Source organism: Bos taurus, chromosome 8 (assembly GCF_002263795.3).
Source record: "Bos taurus isolate L1 Dominette 01449 registration number 42190680 breed Hereford chromosome 8, ARS-UCD2.0, whole genome shotgun sequence".
Taxonomy (NCBI): domain Eukaryota; kingdom Metazoa; phylum Chordata; class Mammalia; order Artiodactyla; family Bovidae; genus Bos; species Bos taurus.
Window position 1 is genome coordinate 11,117,907 of NC_037335.1, and position 20,681 is coordinate 11,138,587.

At 51.2% G+C, this 20,681-nt stretch overlaps 1 protein-coding gene across 2 annotated transcripts in view; it reads right to left on the bottom strand.

Annotated features, from left to right (window-relative positions):
- Positions 1-2,727: 2,727 nt before the first annotated feature.
- Positions 2,728-20,681, bottom strand: part of SCARA3 (scavenger receptor class A member 3) — a 38,678-nt gene continuing 20,724 nt past the window's right edge. For both annotated transcript variants that reach the window (XM_002689483.6, XM_059889340.1), the window contains 3 exons: positions 18,622-18,720; positions 16,530-17,573; positions 2,728-8,204 (listed from right to left, as the gene is read on the bottom strand). In XM_002689483.6, the coding sequence (XP_002689529.2) occupies positions 7,753-8,204; positions 16,530-17,573; positions 18,622-18,720 (1,595 nt within the window). In that variant the 3' untranslated portion in view covers positions 2,728-7,752. The remainder of the gene's footprint in view (positions 8,205-16,529; positions 17,574-18,621; positions 18,721-20,681) is intronic.

The following is a 20,681-nucleotide window of genomic DNA, read 5'->3' on the forward strand; positions in this document are numbered from 1 at the left end:
CTTGAATGAGCAAAACACAAGAAGAACATTGTTTAATATTTAAAAGTTTGTTCCTTTCCCACTGGAGGATTTGGCTGGGCTCCCATTTTGGAGACCTTGGGTTTAGGGAAAAGGCCATAGGGAGGTTTCTGTGGATCTCTGCTTTCTCAGGCCCCACTGAATTCCTGATTTCGCCATTGTGTAAGAAGTAGCTCTGAGACAGGCTGGGACCTGGGTCCCTTTCCTGCAGTCCTTGTATGTGGACAAACATCTTCTCAAGGAACAAAATATAAAGAAATTATAAGAGACTAAAAATTACCTCATGCATGCACCGTTAGAGCAAATTCTGGACAAAAAGATAAAAAAAAACCCAACTTGCTTTCCCAGTGGCTCAGCAGTAAAGAATTTGCCTGCAGTGCAGGAGCTGCAGGAGAGATTGGTTCAGCCGTTGGGTCGGGAAGATCCCCTGGAGAAGGAAATGGCTACCCACTCCAGTATTCTTCCCTGGAGAATTTCATGGACAGAGGACCCTGTTGGGCTACAGTCCACAGGGTCATAAAGAGTCAAACATGACTGAAGCAATTTAGCATTCATGCACGCCACTTCTGAAAAGCCAGGAGCAAAAACAAGGTTTTGGGAGCAAAAGCTAGTCATTGCAAATATCCCCGGCATGCAACACCACCTGAGGGCTGGACAAACCAACTAAGCCACCCTCTAGCCTGACCCCCGAACACATCTCTATCCTTGCTCCATATGAGGAACCAGCTCACCCTCCTCCTTGGGGAGTCAGCAAGGGAAACTGTTGTTTGTTCTTGTTCCCTGCTGTTGCAGCAGGGACCATAAAAAAGTCTTGCCTGAATTTCTTGTCTGGCTTTTTGTCTATTTCTATTGCTTGGGGAAAGCCAAGAACCTTGGTTGATATCAGCTCGGCATAGCTGGCTTCCATTAATCCTGGGTTAGGATTCATATTACATCTCTGTGGCATTAAGCAACTTACTTTTTTGAGGCTGGTTTTCTGACCTATTAAATGTAAATACATTTAGTTCCTGAGGATTAAATGAGGTACTGTAATCAACTCATTGCAAAAGACCCTGATGCTGGGAAAAATTGAGGGCAGGAGGAGAAGGGAGCAACAGAGGATGAGATGGTTGGAGAGCATCACCGACTTGATGGACAAGTTTGAGAAAATTCTGGGAGATGGTAGAAAAAGAAGCAACTGTCAGGTTATATATCTGGATACAATGATCATGTGCAGATTCTTTCTTCCTTTCATTTGAGGGAGCTCTGCCTTGTTGCAAGGAACAACTTCAGAAACAATAGAGTTGACCTAGGGCAAAGGACAGGGAAGCCTGGCGTGCTGCCGTCCATGGGGTTGCAAAGAATCGGACATGACTTGCTGGCTGAACAGCAACAAATGCATAAATAAAAACATTTTTCCCCTTTCTTTATTTCTTACATTCCTGGCTCTCAATTTTATATGGGGGCATTGGAATGCCCTAGAGACTTCTCCCCCTCATTCCTCCTATCCCACCGCATCTCTGTGGTCTTGAAGCAGTGGGTCTGGGGTGCAGACCGGCCATCTGCATTTTCACTGGTTGTCCCCACTGAGTGCACCGCACCAGCCTTTGTGTCTCTCCCATGCCATCAGACACAGAGCCTTTCCCTTTGAAGCGTTCAAGAGAAAATAAAAGGACTGAACAGGTACAGGCAAAGAAAATAAATGCCCAGGGAGTCTGCTCAGTGCACCGCCCACCTATGTGTCCAGGCAGCTCCTTGCCAGCTGGGCCCACCCTGCTGAAAAGCACGGTATGGTCAGAGCGTGTTTGTCAGCTCTCCACTCTCCGCTCTCCTCTCCTGTGGTTCTGTTTTGACAGGTGTGTCCAGGGCTGGCATGGGAGATGTTGCCAGCTCAGCCCTGGCAGAGGAGAAGGAGCAGGAGGAAGGCCCCAAGGTTCTGCCCAGACCCCTCTGCTGCCCCAGCTGGAGGGGCACCTGCCAGGGATAAAGGTGGGCCAGTCTGGGGTTTTTAGAGGTGCTCAAGTATGTGTCCCAGGCCTGTGGCCTCCAGGAAGGCTCTTGTTCTGCTTAGAAAAAGGCCCAGAGCTCCTCAAGGTTTTGTACATCTGGTGGCAATTAAAACAACTCAATGGCAAAGGCCATGATTCTAGCCCACTGACTGCACCCCACTGCCATCATCTCCAAGTCTGGATTCAGATTTTCCTGCCTTGGCCTTGGCTCATCCCAGGAAAGCAGCCATGCAGGGCAGGAGGAAGAGCCCTTGGTCAGAGTTGTAGGACAGGAATTGGGCCACATCTGGTGACTCCCAGATGGAGTTGAGCCCAGGATGCCCTCTTTGTTTCTGGATCAAGAAACTGGAAGTCAGAGAGAGCAGTGCTGGGCTGACAGTCCCCTGACACACGGAGGACCCAGCAGAGAACAAACACAACCCACTCCCATTCCACGTGCACTGAGGGACTCTATCATGAAGCACCGCCCCCTCATCACCCCGCTGGATTCAGGTAGATCCATTTCCCAAAGTTTACACACAGGTTGTAGCAAACCTTTATGATTCTGACTGCCGGCCCCACCAGCCCCTGTGGTCAGCTCTTAGGATTTTTAGCAATATTTACAATGGTCCAGATGCCCTGAGGAGAGTGAAAAAGTTGGCTTAAAATTCAGCATTCAGAAAACTAAGATCATGGCATCTGGTCCAATCACTTCATGGCAAATAGATGGGGAAACAATGGAAACAGTGACAGACTTTATTTTTTAGGGCTCCAAAATCACTGCAGATGGTGACTGCAGCCGTGAAATTAAAAGACACTTGCTCCTTGAAAGAAAAGCTATGATCAACCTAGACAGCATATTAAAAAGCAGAGACATTTCTTTGCCAACAAAGGTCCATCTAATCAAAGCTATAGTTTTTCCAGTAGACATGTATGGGTGTGAGAGTTGTACTATAAAGAAAGTTGAGCACTGAAGAATTGATACTTTTGAACTGTGGTGTTGGAGAAGACCCTTGAGAGTCTCTTGGACTGCAAGGAGATCCAACCAGTCCATCCTAAAGGAAATCAGCCCTGAATATTCATTGGAAGGACTGATGTTGAAGATTAAACCCCACTACTTTGGCCATCTGATGTGAAGAACTGAGTCATTGGAAAAGACCCTGATGCTGGGAAAAATTGAAGGCAGGAGAAGGGATGAGATGGTTGATGGCATCACCGAATCAATGGACATGAATTTAAGCAAGTTCCAGGAGTTGGTGATGGACAGGGAAGCCTGGCATGCTGCAGTCCATGGGGTCGCAAAGAGTCGGACAAGACTGAGTGACTGAACTGAACTGAACAGAACTGAAATGAGATGCCCTGAAGGGCCATGTTAGTGGGGCGGGTTGTGGGGTGGCTGTTTGATGAAATGAGACAGAGAGAGGGATTGTGTGTGTGTGTGTGTATGTGTAGGGGGGCCACTTTCTGGGGAATGTACATCATTTGCTGCCTGATGGATCTAACCAACAGCCAAGTTGCTGAAAAACCTGAGACATGAGAAATTGCATTGCCCAGAAACCCAGATGCTGGAGTTCTGATCCCTGTCGGGCAACAAGCCCCTCAGGCCCTTTTCAGCCTTTGGTTTCTCACTTGAATAGCAAAGCCTTTGAGCCAAGTGAGTCACCAGCTCCTTCCTGGCTCTAATCATGCAGGGAAGGTGGGTGGGTGTGTGCGGAAGCTCATGTTCTGGCTGCTCATCTGCAGAGGGAAGTGGTGAGTAATACTGTCCTTCAGAAAGCCTGGGTCTGTAGGATAAACACCAGCATGAGTTTGCCTGATGTTTATGGGATGGTAACCATCGCTGGGCCCCGGCACTGAATTGTGTCCCTGAAAAATCCATATATTGAGACCCTGACCCTCAGTGTGACTGTACCTAGGGCGAGGGTCTTAGGATGTAATGAAGGTTAGCACGTGTGCATGTGTGCTCAGTTATGTCCGACTCCTTGTGACCCCATGAACTGCAGCCCACCAGGCTCCTCTGTCAATGGGATTCTCCAGGCAAGAATACTGGAGTGGGTAGCCATTTCCTTCTTCAGGACATCTTCCTGACCCAGGGATCGATCTGGGGTCTCCCACATTGCAGCAGATTCTTTACCATCTGAGCCACCAGGGAAGCCCCCTGGGAAGCCCAGTGAAGGTTAAATGAGGTCATAAGAGTGAGGCCCTAATCCGATAGGACTGCAGCCTTCCAAGACGAGAAAGACAGCTCTCCCTCTGCCTTTCTATCCCTCTGAGTGTGTGTATCTCTCTCCCCTTCCCCCATGCATCTCTCTCCCCACCACCACATGAAGGCACAGCAAGAAGCCAGGAAAAGTGGGCACCTTGATCCTAGACTTCCAGCCTCTGGAACTCCAAGAAAATAAATTTCTGTTGTTTGAGCCACCCAATCTGTGATATTTTGTTATGGTGGCCTGGGCTGACTAATTTGCTGGGAAACTGGCCAAGAGCATCATTTTATTTAATCCCCTCAGCAGCCTTTTGGGGTAGGTACAATTTTAACCCCTACTTTACAGGGGAGGAAACAGAAGAGAAGTTAAATTACCCAAGACTGAGTTTCAATAGAGATACATCTAAAAACTCATTAACTATGTGAGTTTAGGAAGCTAATTAATCTCTCCAAGCCTCAGTTTCCCCATCTGTAAAATGGGAATAATAATAATATAGATACAGTAAACATAGAGGGGCTTCCCAGGTGCCGTAGTGGTAAAGAATCTGCCTGCCAATGAAGGAGATACAAGAGATGCAAGTTTGATCCCTGGGTTAGGAAGATCCCCTGGAGGAGGAAATGGCAACCCACTCCAGTATTCTTGCCTGGAAAATCCCACAGACAGAAGAGCCTGGCCGGCTGCAGCCCATAGGGTTGCAAAGAATTGGACATGACTGAGTGACTGAATGCATGCGCATACTCCATCAAAATGCTGGATTTTCTAACATTGCTCATAATGATTTTATGCACAGTATACATAGAGACTACAGATATATAGCTACATTACACATTGTAGTGAGGGTTAAGTGAATTAATACGTAAAGTGCTTAGAATGGTATTCTGCTGCATGGTAACTCTTCCATCAGTGTTTGCTATTATTGTTACTGTTCAGGTTATTCTATTCCTCTGTTGCCAAACACAGATTTTGTGGCTAGTTTTGTTCATGGTAACTCTTGTTCTTGTACCTCTAATTTTTTTACAGACTGAACCCTCTCCCTCTGTGGTAAGACCCCTGAACCCATGGGGTAAGTGATCAGATTTTGCCCTCCTAAGGCTGGGAACTAGAAATTGTAGGCCTGGGCCCTTTGGTGGTGAGCAGTGACACTGATACACTGGGCCTCATGCAAACAGAAAATGCAGATCAGCAGGAAGGGGACAGCGAAGAGCAAAGGGAGGGGACCACTGAGAGAAGAGAGAGGAGACTGGTGTGTTCTCTGGAAGTGAAGATGGGGGCTGGAGACGCTGGCAGTTCTCCACATCTAGTCACCCCAAGACCGAGCTCTGCATCAAGTTTCCGTAGGCTTGATTTTACCTGCTGCATCCTCCTGGGCATAAATTGCTGTTGTTTGGTCTCTAAGTCGTGTCTGACAGAGCCAGGCTCCTCTGTCTTCCACTGCCTCCCGCAGTTTGCTCAAATTCATGTCCATTGTCATGAGTGTCCCCTCCCTACTTCCTTGCTAGAGCTCGAGAGGACTTCTGCGACCGGGGGTGGCGGCATGAACTGAGTCCATGGGGGTGGCCCCAGGGATGGGCTCCAGGTGCCTGCCTCCACCCTGTGCTGGTGAACCAAGCTGATCCCCCGCAAACCGCACAGCCAGGGACGTGTCGGTGGCAACTGTCCAGGACCCAGGGGTTTTTCTTCTGTATTTCTGTTTATGTTCTGAGAGCACCTCAGTGTTTGATCCCTGCTGGCTCGTCTCTCATTCCAGCCCCTGGCTCATTGGAACTTGTCCCGGATCTCACTTCCTGGATCAGGCCGGCTGACTCACAAGGACCCAGGTATCCTTTGTCTCCTGTGGATGCTGGAGGGCCAGGCCCTCTGCGGCAGGTCTGGTCTGCTTTCCTCCTCCTTTTCTGCTTCATCTCCTCATCTTAGGGACAAGAGGAGGAAGAAGCAGCTAACTGTTGGGTGTGGGGTCTTCTTTTCCAGTCTTGTTTTAGCACAAGCGCTCCAGGACTCTGCTGCGAGATGAGTAAATTCACATGGCTTCCACTAGGCTCCTGCTTGCTCTGGGTAATCCCTCGGCCATCTTGGCCCCTTGAGGACCACTGGGAAGGCCCAGCGGAGCTCAGTGTTTCCGGAGTGAGGGCTAAGGGTTCAGACCTGGACTCCACAGTGGGACTGAATATCTAAGGGACATTTCAACCCCTGGTTCCCCTTCAAAGGTCAGGTGAGGTGGAGACTCTGAAGGCATCATGGCCTCCATCAGGCAGAAAGGACCAGAAGACACCTCCCTCCTGGAAACAGGTCTTTACTGAGTGGGTGATACTAGGTGGCATGATATCATATGTAGACAGGAGAACTACACACAGTTGGGGTGGCGGGAGTGCAAGCCAGTTGCACACCTGTTACAAGAAGGTGGGGGGGGGTGGTCATCGATAAGGCTTCTGGATGGGGGAGAGGCCGGTCTCTGGATGAGGTCGGGGAGGGACAGCTGCAAGCACCCAGCCTGGAGGAGGGGTCGTTATCTGTTAGGATACAAAGGGATGAAGCTTCACTGGGAGCTCACCATTCTGGGGAAGGCCCAGTGCTCCTTGCTGCTGGCTATGCAGGAAGTGGCGTGAGGGGTGACGTCAGAGGGATGTGACCCATTTCCTCATCTGGGGTTGCTGTCCCTGCAGAGAGGCCTTGGGCCAGTCTGGGTCACTGTGGGGTGAGGTCAGGGGGGCAGGAGGAGAGCCAGTTGGGGGGCAGCCCTCCCCCTGTCACCACAAAAAGGTCACCCCAGGATTGCAGTGGGGCCTCCTCCTTTGACATAAAGTTCCAGGGCTAGGAGAGAGCCCTGGTGCAGATGGAATTCCTGTTTGGTTTCTTCCTGGGATGCTCCTGAAGGCAGACACAAGGATGAAGCCAGGAAGTTTTCTGGTGCGGGGAAAAAAAAGGCTGAACTCCCGGGGATGTAGTCCTCAGGGTCCAGGTGGAGATGCTCTGTCATGCGCAGGGCAGGGGTGGGCCCGGGACCCTGTTCCCAAGGTTATGGGAGAGGGTCTTGTGGTTGCCAAGCCCACCCTGTCCCTAGAGTTTGAACCATAATTCCCCACCTCCCTGCACCCTTCATCCCTCCTCAAATGTTCTCCTGGGTCTTTTCAACCCCTGGGAGCCTCAGGGAACTGCTGGCCAGCTAGGATGGGGTGAAGATGCTAGAAAGACTGGAGTTGGCCACCCATTCAGAGCCAGAGTCCAGACTGTCCCCCCGAGGTAGCCACCTCCCTGGCAGGCTCATCACAGGAGAGGGCACTTCTCTTAACCTCTCCTCCTGCCCAGCCAGGGAAACCCAGTCAGCCGCCCTGGCCAGCAGGGACATGCCCGTGTGTGTGTGTGTGTGTGTGTGTGTTTGTGTAAGGGGCTGCTTTCTATGCTAAGTCACTACTGGGGAGCCCAGAGGTGCAGGGACAGGCCTGGGGGAACCCCCTTTGGGGTCAAAGGACCACACGTCTGTAGGTGTGGCTTTATAGGGGCCTCCCTGTGCCAAAGCCCACTCCCTGCCTTTTGTGTGGCAGTTTCCGGGACTGGACTTCTCCTCAGTAGCTGCTCTGGCTTCCTGGTGGGCCCGGGGGCCCAGGGAAGCCAGGGGGACCCTGGATCCCTGGCTCACCCTTCGGCCCCATGGGCCCCCGCTGGCCTGGGGACCCTGTCTTCCCAGCGATCCCTGGTTCTCCCTGAGGCCCCTCTGGCCCTGGAGCCCCCGGGGGGCCCTCTGGCCCTGGGGGCCCCACATCCCCCTTGGGGCCCGGCTGTCCTCTTGCGCCCACAGTTCCGAAGCTGCCCTTTGACCCTTTGAGGCCTGGGAAACCCCTGGGGCCAACTGGCCCCCTTTCTCCCACAGGCCCAGGCTCCCCGGGCTGCCCCTGGGGACCCTGGGGTCCTGGGGGCCCCAAGCTGCCGGGGTCTCCTTTTGGTCCTTTGCCGCCAGCAGGCCCTTTCACGCCCACATCTCCCTTGAGTCCTCTGGGTCCTGGAGGGCCGGGGGCACCTAGGGTCAGAGAGAAGAGGGCAGAAGTCAGTCTACAAGGACAGGTCTCCTGAGGCTGTCCCATGAAGTGGGCGCCAGGCGCTCTGACACCCAAGGGTCTGAAGTCCCAGGTCTGCCGATTACTGGCTCTGGGGGTTCAGGCTGCTGACATGACCCTCTAAGTCGGCCTGGCCAGCTGAGAATGGGGGCTGAGAATCTTAAGTGAGGCTGGGAGCCCATCCCGAGCTCACATGCATAGGTATTTGGCACAAGGTCTGCACCAGGCAGGCACTCATAGTTCTAACTTCAGGACTGGGCTCGAGTTCCATGTGGGCACTCAGGTGGGAGGCTGAGAGAGCTGGATGGCTCCGGGCAAAGGCCACGGCCATCCAGGATCATCTATTTTGCTCTGGAGACCAGCCTGGATGCTAATACTCATTATGGACTTCAATTGCTGCAGTCCTTACCTCCTGCCCCAACCCCAGGCTTCACCTGTGACCTTTGGGCACCTGGGATCAGGAGTGGAGTCAGGTGACATGGAGGAGAAAGCCAAGAAAGTGATGTGTGAAGTGAGGTGTGAGAAGTAGATGCCTTCTGGTGTGAGTGGGAATAACAACAAACCAGAGAAAGGGCAGCTCCTCCAGGAAGCCCTCCCTGACCACTCCAGCCTCTCCTCTGAGCTCTTGGAGCTGCTACTTTCTGAATCTTTTATTTGACATGTAGGAAGAGAAGTCACAGTTTAGTGAAAGCAAATCCTTGGTTTCTCTCTAGTGGACCCCACTGAACTGTGGGGCCCCAAGAAGATAGTGAGGACCATGCCTCCCATCACCCGCCCTGGGCATGGAGCTTAGGTACACAGCAGGGAATGCTCAGTATATGCTTGAAAACGGGGACGCACCAAACATTCTGGACCCCTAGCTCCCACCCAGCGTAGGGCCTGGGGGAGATGCCAGGATGAATTCCTTCTCTTTTAATTCATTTTTTTTGGAGTATAGTTGCTTTACAAAGCTGTGTTAGTTTCTGCTGTATAGCAAAGTGAATCGGCTATAGTGCTAGTGCTAAGTCGCTTTGGTCGTGTCTGACTCTTTGCGACCCTATGGACTATAGCTCGCCAGGCTCCTCTGTTCAAGGGATTCTCCAGGCAAGAATACTGGAGTGGGTTGCCATTTCCGCCTCCAGGGGATCTTCCTGACCCAGAGATCAAACCCAGGTCTCCTGAATTGCAGGCAGATTCTTTACCGTCTGAGCCACCAGGGAACATATACACATCTCCCTTCTTTGTTGGACTTCCTTCCCATTCAGGTCACCCACCACAGTGTATTGAGTAGAGTTCCCTGTTCTATATAGTAGATTCTCATTAGTTATCTGTTTTATGCATAGTATCAATACTATATATGTGTCAATCCCAGTCTCCCAATTTCTCCACCTACATGCCCTTCCTTAAACAGCCCAGCCTAGTGCCCAAAGCAGGGGTCAGATGACCTTAACCGCCTATCTGCCTGCTGCACAGATCAGAGTCACCACCTCTCAGAGCTGTACCCACCCTCAGGACACAGGTCAGAGTGTGGCCGTCAATCTGGCATAAGCAGGTAGGATGCCCCAGAGCTAGAGGAGAGCGCACCCTGTGGCCTGGTGAGGACATGAATTGCAGAGAATGGCTTTAGCTCCCTTGGGGTTAAGGCACAGCAAAGCCCTGGCTTTCTTCAGTGGTCTGGGCACAAGCTCATGGGATGGGGGGTGGGGACAATGACCCCAGGGCTGGGAGGTGAATTCTCATGCCCATGTTCCGCTCTCCTCAAGAACTCAGCTGTTACACCATTGCCTTTGCAAGGAATCCTGGAGTTTTTTAGCTCGGTGGGAGCTAGTCCAACTCCTACATTTCACAGAGGAGGCAACTAGAGAAGTGACATGGTAGCCCAGGGGTCCCCAAGCAGAAACCAGAAGCTGGGTGGGCCCCTTGAAGAGAAGGGATCCTCTCTGCAGGAGCTGGGAACACTTCCAGGGGGCTCGACCCAGTTCTGCAGCCCTGGGGCCCTCTCCCTGCTAATGCAGACACTGTCTCTTCTGTCCTGGCCTCCCCCCACACTTCCACCCCTGCTCATCTCCCTCTTGGAGGGTTTCTAAGTGGAGCAGAGAGTCATTGAACACCATCGTCCAATTACGATGTAAACTGGAAACCGGAGCCCAGACATACTCAGCCCCACTGGGGCCAATAAAAACCTGTTCCAGGCCACCTCCTGCCCATGCCCACCTCCCACACAGAGCGGGGCTGTGGCCTGTGTGGGCTCAGCTCACGTGGCCCGCCAGCAGTACCGGCTGGCATGCCGTCATCGGCTGGCTGGAGTGGGCGTGGGACGGGCTGGCGGTGGTGGCAGTGACCAGGGAACAGCTTGACCTGACCTTCTGTCTGCAACGAATGTCTGCAGCACAGTGGCCAGAACAACAGGGCACAACAAGGGCACAGGGAGACGGCTGGCAGGGACCTCCGCCCCCAGTCTGGCAGGAATGGCTGGGAACCAGCCTGTCCTCACTCCCAGCTCTGCCCTGGGCACCTGAGGCAGCCGGGGCGGGGGTGGGGGCTGGGATAGCACAGCCATTCGGAGGTGAAGAGGCTCCTGCTGGTTGTTCACATGGAAGGGAGTCTGAGGGCGTGAAGCGACTCTGGGCAAGGCGCTGCCCATCCGTGCTCACATCATCTATCTCCCTGAGATCGCATCTGACAGTCCCCCAGGGCACGGCGGCTCCACCAGCAGCCCTGCTTCCGCTTCTGTCCCTCCTGCTCTAGGAATACACTGCCCAGGGCTTGCCCCAGCTCCCTGGTCCCTCTCTCTCTCATCGTAGGATCTCTCCTCTGACTTCCACTCTTGTTCCCTGGGTGGATGGTTCCCAACCCCAGCTTGGACTCAGGAAATGCCTGTGAAGTCTTATCTGGACAAGCATGCTCACAGATCCACCAGGAGCCCCCTGCCCCTCCCTGGGACACTCCCACCCTCCTGCACCACCATTTCTAGTGCACGCCCTCTGCTCCCTGGCCCCTGAGGGCACAGCAGCCAGCGGAAGGATTTCTCAGGGTTCTGTGCCAAGCAGGGGAGAAAGAGCGAAGAACAAAAGCTTCTGTTTGCTCCTCCCCTCCAGCCTCCTCAGGCGCCTCTTTCTGGGGAAGCTCCTGGGTGGCTTTCCCCTGGTGGGAAAGGCTGGGGGCCCCATGCCTAGGGTGAAGGTTGGAGCAGAAGCCTGAGTCTTTGTCCCCTCCCCAGTGCCCCAGGACTGCAGCCCCCAGTGCTCGTGGAAGGAGGCCTGCCAGGAAAGGGTCACCTCCCTCTCCACCGTCTCTCCATGCCTGCCGCTGCTGACCCTTCTCTGAGACCCCATGGAGGGCTCCTATGTGGTGGCCTGATGAGGACACCCGTCGGGGAGGCTCCACGGGGGGCAGGGCCTGTGTTACAGGCATTGGTCTCTCCCCATCGTGTCTGGTGTCCGTGTGCCCACTTTGGCCCCGACTCATCCTAACTTCTCTGAGATCCATTTTATCGGGGAAGGAAAGGGCAAGGGAATCCGAGTCCCTCCTATGTCCCTGGCATCATACATTAAGCTCATCACCCCATTTTACAGATGAGAAACTGAGGTGCAGAGAGTGACAACTTGCAAACCATCACCAACCAGGGAGGGTGGAGACAGGATGCAAACCCAGGCCCAAGAGGCTTGGGGCCTGTTCCCCAGACCCCCTCCCATAGCCAGGACTTCCCACTCTGTCGCTGCCCGGAGGAGGGGGCCCACTGAACCAGGAAAGGGTCACCTTAAGGATTGTCTCCCTCGGGTGAGCCAAGCCTCCGCCTGTCCCTCCAGGGCCAGCCATGAGTCATGCGGTCAGAGAGGGAGAGCTGGCGGGGAGGAAATCAACAAGCAGAGTTCAGCAGTTAGCATGGCGGGGAGGGATGCAGAAACGGGCTGACCATCGGCTCTCTGCAACAGGGGCCCCTCACCCAGCCTGTAATAAGATCTGGGTGTCTCAGGGATGAAGGGTGGGGAGTGGCTAAGAGCTGCTCTGAGCAGCGGGGGCACATTTAGGACAAAAGAGAAAATGAGAGCAGCAGTGGCCGAGATGCAGAGATGGGAGAGGAACCGGGCATCCTGGAGACCCGAGGAGAGGCCCATAATTACTCAGGAAGCCCTGGGCTGTAATTAGGCCATCCCGGCACATTAGGGCAGAGCCGCACTGACTGCATGTCTGGGACAAGTAGGTGGTCTGCTCGGGGTCCGCACTGGGAGTGGGGAGGGGCTGGGGGGCTGAGCAGATGCACCAAGTCATCAGCATACAAGCACTGCCCACCCACGGGTAGGGGGGTACGTGGGCGGGGAGGGGGGCACAGCCCATCCCCCAGTCCAAAACAGGTGGAAGGAGACAGAAACGGAAGGGGGGCCTCTCGGGAGATTGGCCTGGTGCCATGGAAAGCACAGCTCCCATATTAACAAACTGGGTGACTGGGGACATCATTTGGTCCTCATTGGACTGAATTCTGTCTGCAGGCTTCCCTTTGTTCAATATCAGCCTGGGTCAGGGACACTCAATCCTGGTTCTTGTTACCTGAGGAGCACTGAAAAAATGCCAGTGGGTTTCCACCTCGGCTTATGACGGATTAATTTGTATTGACTAAACCTCCCACTGAGAACAATTAGAACCATTAGGCACAATGCCAAGACATCCTTCTGAAAGTTTTGGAGAGAGACCAAACGCCAGAATCCCCAGGAAAGGGGAACTTGTTGAAGGAAGCCTGACTTTCTTTGCCTCTTTTCCTCTCAAGCCATTTGTTGACTAGTAAGTGGTTTGGGCAGAGAGGCTGAAAAGGGTTTCCAGCAGTTTCACTGGGGCTGGGGCTCAGGGCTGCCAAGGCCCAGGGCTGGGATTCAGGAGGAAAGGAAACTGTGTGGGCATTTGTGGTAAGGGCCAAGGGATGGAAACACTGAGCAGAGACTTAGGCTTCATCCCTTCAGCCATAGGTGGCTAAACCATAGGTGGTAAGCCCTATAAACACTCCTCAAGGATGGTGCCCGGGAAGAAAGAACGTACCAGAAATACGCCAGGCGTTATGGTAAGCTCCCTTGCAGGCACCAGCAGAAGATGGCATCATTCTCCTTTTCGCTGACTGCCCTTGTTGCTCGATAACAAGTAAACCTGCTAATCCTCCAGGCAGGCATTTTCCTCCCTACCCAGGGGGCTCAGTGGTAAAGAATCTGCCTGCCAATGCAAGAGACAAGGGTTTGATCCCTGGTTTGGGAAGATCCCCTGGAGGAGGAAAGGGAGGAAATACAGATTAAGAGGAAACATTCTATGAGAGGCACAAAACATATGCAGGTACCAAAGGCTTTCTGGTTGGCAAATGGAGACTCCGAATTCATCACAAAGCTGGAAGAGATCTCAGAGAACAACTGGTCTTATCCACTGATTTACATATGAAACGAAAGAAAACAACCCCCACCCCGCCCCTCCCAGGGGAGGCCTCCCCCCACCTCCCCGGCCTCCAAAAACCAGAGGCCCGGAAAGATTAAGGGATTCTGCCTAAAGACCCAGAGCAAATTAGAATCCAGGCTCTTTTCCTGGAGAGTTTGTGAGTCCCAGCCCTTCAGTCAGCACTTGGCCATGGCTGTCCCTCTTCCTTTATTCTAGATAGCAGCTTGGCTCCAAACAGAGGGAGACCTCATTGCCAGCCCCAGCGTGAGAGCCTGGCAGCACCTGTCCGTAGATGAATGAGTGAATAAATGATACTTCCTGTAGGAAGTGATGGACATTTTGTCCCTGAAATCTTCTTTCAGATGTGAGAGACTTTATATGTGGTGATTTAACAACCAAGAAGAATGTTAGCCAAAAGATAGCATTTAAATAAATATACCGAGGTTGAACTGAGAGTCAAATGCGGCTCAAAGTGATGTCCCACCTTGGTCTCCAGTTAAGATGAAGTTCTTTGATGAGAACTCTGCTATCATTAGGACAGGAGCAAATATAAATTTTCATGACTATTGTTGGGTTATACTTGGATGAAGGTCTCAAACGGTTCACTTCTGATATTTTCAATACCATTTCCTTCTTTTCCAGTCTGTCCCACACATGACACCTAAGCAGGACCTCAGTGGAAATGCATTTTTTGGTATCTGCAAGCTCACACTCTCAGTGTCTCCTGGCTGATCACTAGACATTTGCGCCTCAGAGCCATGGTGGGTCAGGATCTTAATCACAGTGTGACCTTGAACTATCCCTTAACTTTTCCTCGTCTCAGGTCACCTTTCTGTAAAATAAAGACACGCCCCCTGCGACACATGTCTTGTCCACAAAGGTTGTGAGGCAAGTGGGGAAGGGTGGAGGGGAGGGCTAGTTAGGGAGTTTGGGATGGACATGTACACACTGCTATATTTAAAATGAATAAGCGACAAAGACCTACTGTATAACAGGGAACACTGCTCAACATCCTGTAATAACCTTAACTGGAAAATAACTTAAAAAGGAATATATACAAGTATGTGTATGACTGAATCACTTTGCTGTACACCTGAAAGTAACACAACATTGTCAACTATACTCCAATTTAAAATAAAAGTAAAAAAAAAAAAAAATTGTGAGGCCAAACGAATAGGCGTTGTCATGAGGAAAGCTTTATGTTTCAGTTGTTCTTAGATTGAACGCAACCTAAGAAAACAAGAGTACTAGAGGATGAATCATGAGAACTATCTGCTAACACCTTCACTGGAACACTGCATCCTAGAGGTCATGCAGATACATATTTTAAATGAAACACTGTGAGACTGTCTCAGTTACTAAGGAAATACTCAGTACCTGGCTTTGTTGCAAAAAATATGACACCAGGCACACAAGACCTTACCTCGCCCCCTGCAACACCACCAATCTAGAGTAAAGAAAATATTGGCAAAAATGCTTACTGACATAAAATTGAAGGCAACACAGATTTGAAACTAAATGGTTAAAGAGAACCAGAGAATCAGAGAGCTTGACTCCAGTCTGAGCTCCATGGAGACAACAATGCTGTCTGGGATAGTGGGTACTTCCCTCCTGTCTCCTGGAGCTCCCTGAATGATCCCTGCCCACCTGCCAAATGTGACTGGGCTTCCCAGGTGGCTCAGCGGTGAAGAATCCACCCGCCAATGAAGGAGACGTGGGTTCAATCCCTGATCTGGGGAGATCCCCTTGAGAAGGAAATGGCAACCCACTCCAGTATTCTTGCCTGGAGAATCCAATGGACAGAGGAGCCTGGCGGGCTACAATCCACGGGGTCACAAAGAGTCAGACATGACTTACTGACTGAACAACAACAGCAAAGAAATAGGCGTGGGTGCCAAGGTGATGAGGGACGCACTTGTGATGGTTCATTTTAGGGTCAAGCTACCTGGGCCGTGGGACACCCAGGTATTTAGCCAAACATTATTCTGGGTGTGTGCACAGGGTGTTTGTGGACGAAATTAACATTTAAATCAGTACCAAGTAAAGCGGATTGTCCTCCCCAATGTGGGTGGGCCTCACTGAATCAGTTGAAGCCTGCATAGAACCAAGGGCAGACCCTCCCCTGAGTAACAGAGCATTTCCTGCCCGATAAGCCTTCAATGGACACTATCTCTCCCTGGTTCTATAGCAGCTTTCAGCCTTTGCACTTGAACCAGGACATCAGCTGCGCAGATTTTGGGTTTGCCGGTCTCCACAATCTCACGAGCCAATTCCTTTTAATCTCTCTCTCTCTTTCATATTTCTCTGGAGAACACTCCCTAAATGCAAGGGTGAGATGGGAGGAGCAGAGGGCATCAGAGTGGCGGGCCTCTGAGGGGCAGATGGTGGAGAGCACCAGTGAGGGGGAGGGAAGGGAAAAAACAAGAGAAGACAGAGTTTCCAAAAGATAGCTCTGCCCTTATCTCTCTGTAGATTCGTACATAGATCCACGTATAAAAATCCAAATTTGTATGTCAGGCAAGTGAGGAGACTTGTGTGCGTCCTCAATCACTCAATTGTGTCTGACTCTTTGGGGCCCCACAGACTATAACCCGCCAGGTTCCTCTGTCCAAGGGATTTTCCAGGCAAGAACACTGGAGCAGGTTGCCATTTCCTTCTCCAGGGGATCTCCCCGGACCAGGGATGTAACCCACGTCTCCTGCGTTGGCAGGAGGATTCTTCATCACTGCCATACACTTTCCCAAAAGAGGTTGACAAGGATGTAAAAGCTGCTAGTCGCCCCAGGCATTTGCTGCAGGGCTGTATCAGCCCACCAGGATACCGCGCCCTAAACTAGGTCCTTCTGCGTTCCCCTCTGGGAGCTCCCTGGCAGGCTCCCCCTCCCACCCGCCTCTCACCTCGTAGGATGGTGACGTTCCGGAGGATCTCCCCGTGCCGTGTGTCCACGGCCCTCATTTCCTCCACGATCATGGACAGGTTGCGGACGTTGAGGTCTAGGCGGGCGCTGAGCAGGCTGAAGCGCTCCCGGAGCAGGTCGGTGGCGGCTAGCATGAGGGAGACGGTCTTGTTCAGGTAGTAGAGCTCCTCGGCCTGGGTGTGGAAGCCCAGGGTGCAGGAGAGCCGGACGTCATCCAGGTACTTGAGCATGCTGTACACGTGGCTGTCGGTGGCGTTGATGTTGGTGAAGATGGTGCCAATCTCGATCTCGTGGGAGGCCATGCGTCCCTCCAGCGTCTCGAACCTCTCCACCGTGCGGTTCTGGGCATAGCGCGTGTGGTACTGCAGGTCGTGCATGTTCTCCTCGTGGTCATCCAGGAAGGACGAGATGTTGTCCAGCTGCAGCTGCAAGCCCATGGCCTGCAGCACCAGGTCATGCAGGCTCTCGGAATTTTGGCTGATGCGCTGGGACGAGGCCCCCAGGGTGGCCTGGAGGCTCCTCACCGCTTCTCCGGTCTTGGCCGAGGTGGTGCGCAGGCTGCCGAAGAGCCGCGTATAGTTCTGCCAGTCGGTGACCATCTTCTGGAGGGTCAGGGTCTCCTCGTCCGTCTTCCGCCGGATCCCATGGATCCACTCGGAGGTCTGCCCCACCGTGAAGTTGATCTGGTGTACTGCCGCCTTGACATCGTAGCACTCCTGGGTGAGATCCTTCAGAGACAGGTCCAGGCCAGCAGTGGTGGCCTGCCAGCCTCTCACCTGGGCCAAGAAGAGCCCCAGAGATTGGTTGATCTGGTGGACGGAGAAGGAGCAACTGCCCATTTCCTGAGAGATTTGACCGCTGGTGGTGGAGAGCAGGTCGTGGGTCTGGGAGGTCTGGTGTAGCTGGACCTCCTGAGCTAGAAGCATCTTCTGAATTCCCTCCAGCTCCGCTTGCAGTTTTCTGATCTCTTGCCCCAGCAGCCCAGCCTCGTGGCAGAAAGAGCAGTTGTTCCGGGCTTTCAGATCTTCAGGAGAAAGGGGCAACATTTTGAGTTGCTGAAGGCTCACAGGGCAAAGTTGCTTCTTTCAATTTAATATTTCACAGCATCATGAATTGGCATCTGGCTGTCCTATCCTTCTTCCTTCCCTAAGACCTGCTATGAAATCCTTTTTGGAAAAACCTCGCTATCCTCTGTGCCATCTTATTTCTACCCGAAGTCTTTATTCTTGCGGGAAATGTAGGCTTTAGGACATCTCCTCACCAAAGTCTTGAGAAAATATATCTTTGTAACTTTTCTAAGGTTGCCAAGAACCTCCCATTTTATTTTTTAAATTTCTCCCCATATTTTAATATTTGGTTCTGAAAAAAAATTTTTTTAATAAATATTTGTTTTTATTTGAACCTCTCATAAGCTTGTGGAGAAAAGGGTGCAGGAACGTTTTTCCCCTAAGACTTCTGAGAAATGAAGCTCAGTGAAGTGACTTGCCAAATATGACTCAGCTAATTAGTGGCAGAATAAAACTTTCTCTTTTCACCTAGCAGCCTCCCTCTAAACCCTTATATTATGGCTCTTTCTGTCTCATTCTCAGAACAAGATTGTCTTGTGAAAGCAAGAGATAAAGAGATTGTAAACCATGCAAACTTTAAGGCAGTGATGAGGAAAGGGCCGACTTGTCAAGAGTGTTAGAAAAGCCTTAAAAAAATACTGCACTGGCCAAAAAGTTTGTTCGTGTCAATGACCTTTTTGGCCAACCCAATAACTTCAGATACATGAGGGCAAGTGGCCTGTCTTCAGCTTTCAGCTCTACCTGGAGGCTCTGGGCAGATCTGTGCCACATACAGAACTCTCAGCCCCATTCTTGGGCATATCCCAAGGCAGCAGCCCTTGTTGGGTGGGTTCTCCATTTGGACAGGGAGGTAGGGAGCCATGACTGTCCTTCCCTTGAGCCTAGAAGCTTGGTGAAGTCTTCCCTGTTCCAGGGCACCATGGCCTGGGGAGATTCCTGGTCCCACTCCAAGTAATGTTGGCCTTCCTTCCTGGTCATTAGCACACCTGAACCCTGGACACTTACCCAGCCCTTGGAGATTTTTCTGCATAGACACGAGTTTCTTGTCATACATGGCCTGGGCCAGGGAGAGGTCTTCTGAGAGAGAGTCCACTTTCCTGAAGACTTCAGGGGAAACAGGGATGCAGAAAGGGGCTTAGCTCAGAGAAACAGCAGTCATTTGTTGAGAAGGCGTTTTTATCAGCCCCTCGTTAGCCAAAACCACCCACTCTTCTTCTAAGGGGCTTCCCAATGGCTGTAAGGGAAGATGTTTCAATGGCCAGAGTCTATCACACTTCTCTCAAAAACGTATCTGTGTATCTATATATCTATATCCAGAAGTCCCCTACATGTGAACCTTCAGGTTTCAAACTGTCAAAGATGCGAACGTGCGTTTGCACGCCCAATCACGTAAGCTAGTTCACGTGTCTGGCGTACACTGTCACACACGTGCATCCTCTACAAGTGGGTGCACTTTTGTGTAGCTTACTGTAGAGCGCTGAATACAGCAGGGTAGTATAATATCTTTATTTCAAACCCAGGATGTCTGGAAGCAAGAGGGTAGATAGAATTGAATCCCGCAAGGAGCAAGAGAGCCTGTGCCGTCAGTGTCAGGCGTGAGTGAAATCGCAGCTTGCCTTCTGCCTCCTGTTGCTAATGACCCTCCAGCTCTACCGTCTCCCACCTCCTCTCCCTCCTCCAGTTAGTAACTCTTCTTGCCTGTTCACTCGATGCCAGCCCCTGTACGCCAGCTTTTGTACTGGACTACTGTACTTTCCAAGTTACTGTAGTGTAAGGTTAAAAATGTTGTATTTATTTTTTGTGTTTGGTTGTTTTTTATGTATTCTTTGTGTGAAAAGTATTATAAACCTATGACAATACTATACTATATAGCCGATTGTGTTAGTTGGGTACTTAGGCCAACTTTGTTGGACTTACGAACAAACCAGACTTACAAACATGCTCTTGAAATGGAACTCATTTGTATGTAGGAGACTTAGTGTATATCTATAGGCATAGATAAGGGATTCCCTGATGACTCAGATGGTAAAGCGTCTGCCTGCAATGCGGGAGACCCGGGTTCGATCCCCAAATCGGGGAAATCCCCTGGAGAAGGAAATGGCAATCCACTCGAGTACTCTTGCCTAGAAAATTTCATGGATGGAGGAGCCTTGTGGGCTACAGTCCACGGGGTCGCAAAGAGTCAGACACGACTGAGCGACTTCACTCACTTCACTCACTCACTCATAGGCATAGATAATCTCTTTACATATCTCCCTTAAATGTATATATACATATGGGGGCATATATGTATGCATTAGAATATATAATACATAAATCATGCATGAAGTGAAGTGAGTAGCTCCGTCATGTCCGACTCTATGCAACCCCGTGGACTGTAGCCTACCAGGCTCCTCCCTCCATGGGATTCTCCAGGCAAGAGTACAGGAATGCATATACATGTATAATTTCCATCCACTCAGATTTTAGAACTATAACCTGACCATAGGTTAGAATAGAGACAAATAAGAAAGAAACATAAAAAGAAAATAAAAATTATTCCTAATCCTATCACCGAGATACAGCTGCCATCAACATTTTTGTGTATCTCAAACCTTATTTATCTCAGCCATTTTATAGCTACACTGTTGTTGTTTAGTTGCTAAGCTGTTTCCGACTCTTTGCGACCCCATGGACTGCAGCATGCCAGGCTCCTCTGTCCATGGGATTTCCCAGGCAAGAATGGGAGTGGGGTGCTGTTTCCTTCCCTAGGGAATCTTCCTGACCTAGGGATCGAGCAAGTGTCTCCTGTATTGGCAGGCTGGTCTTCTACCACTGAGCCACCAGGCAAGCCCCTATAGCTACACAGATACATGGATTTTTTAGAAGGTAGCAGTACAAAATTGGGATGTTCTGCACATCTCATCTATTTTATTTTGCTTTATTGGTATCCTGTCACGGACATTTTCTTATTGAGCCTTAAGTCACTTTAAAATCATTACTTTAATGTCTGTTTCATACTCTATATAAACAATTCAGCAATTATATAAAAATTCCCTTCTGTTGGGAACACTGCAATGGCAGAG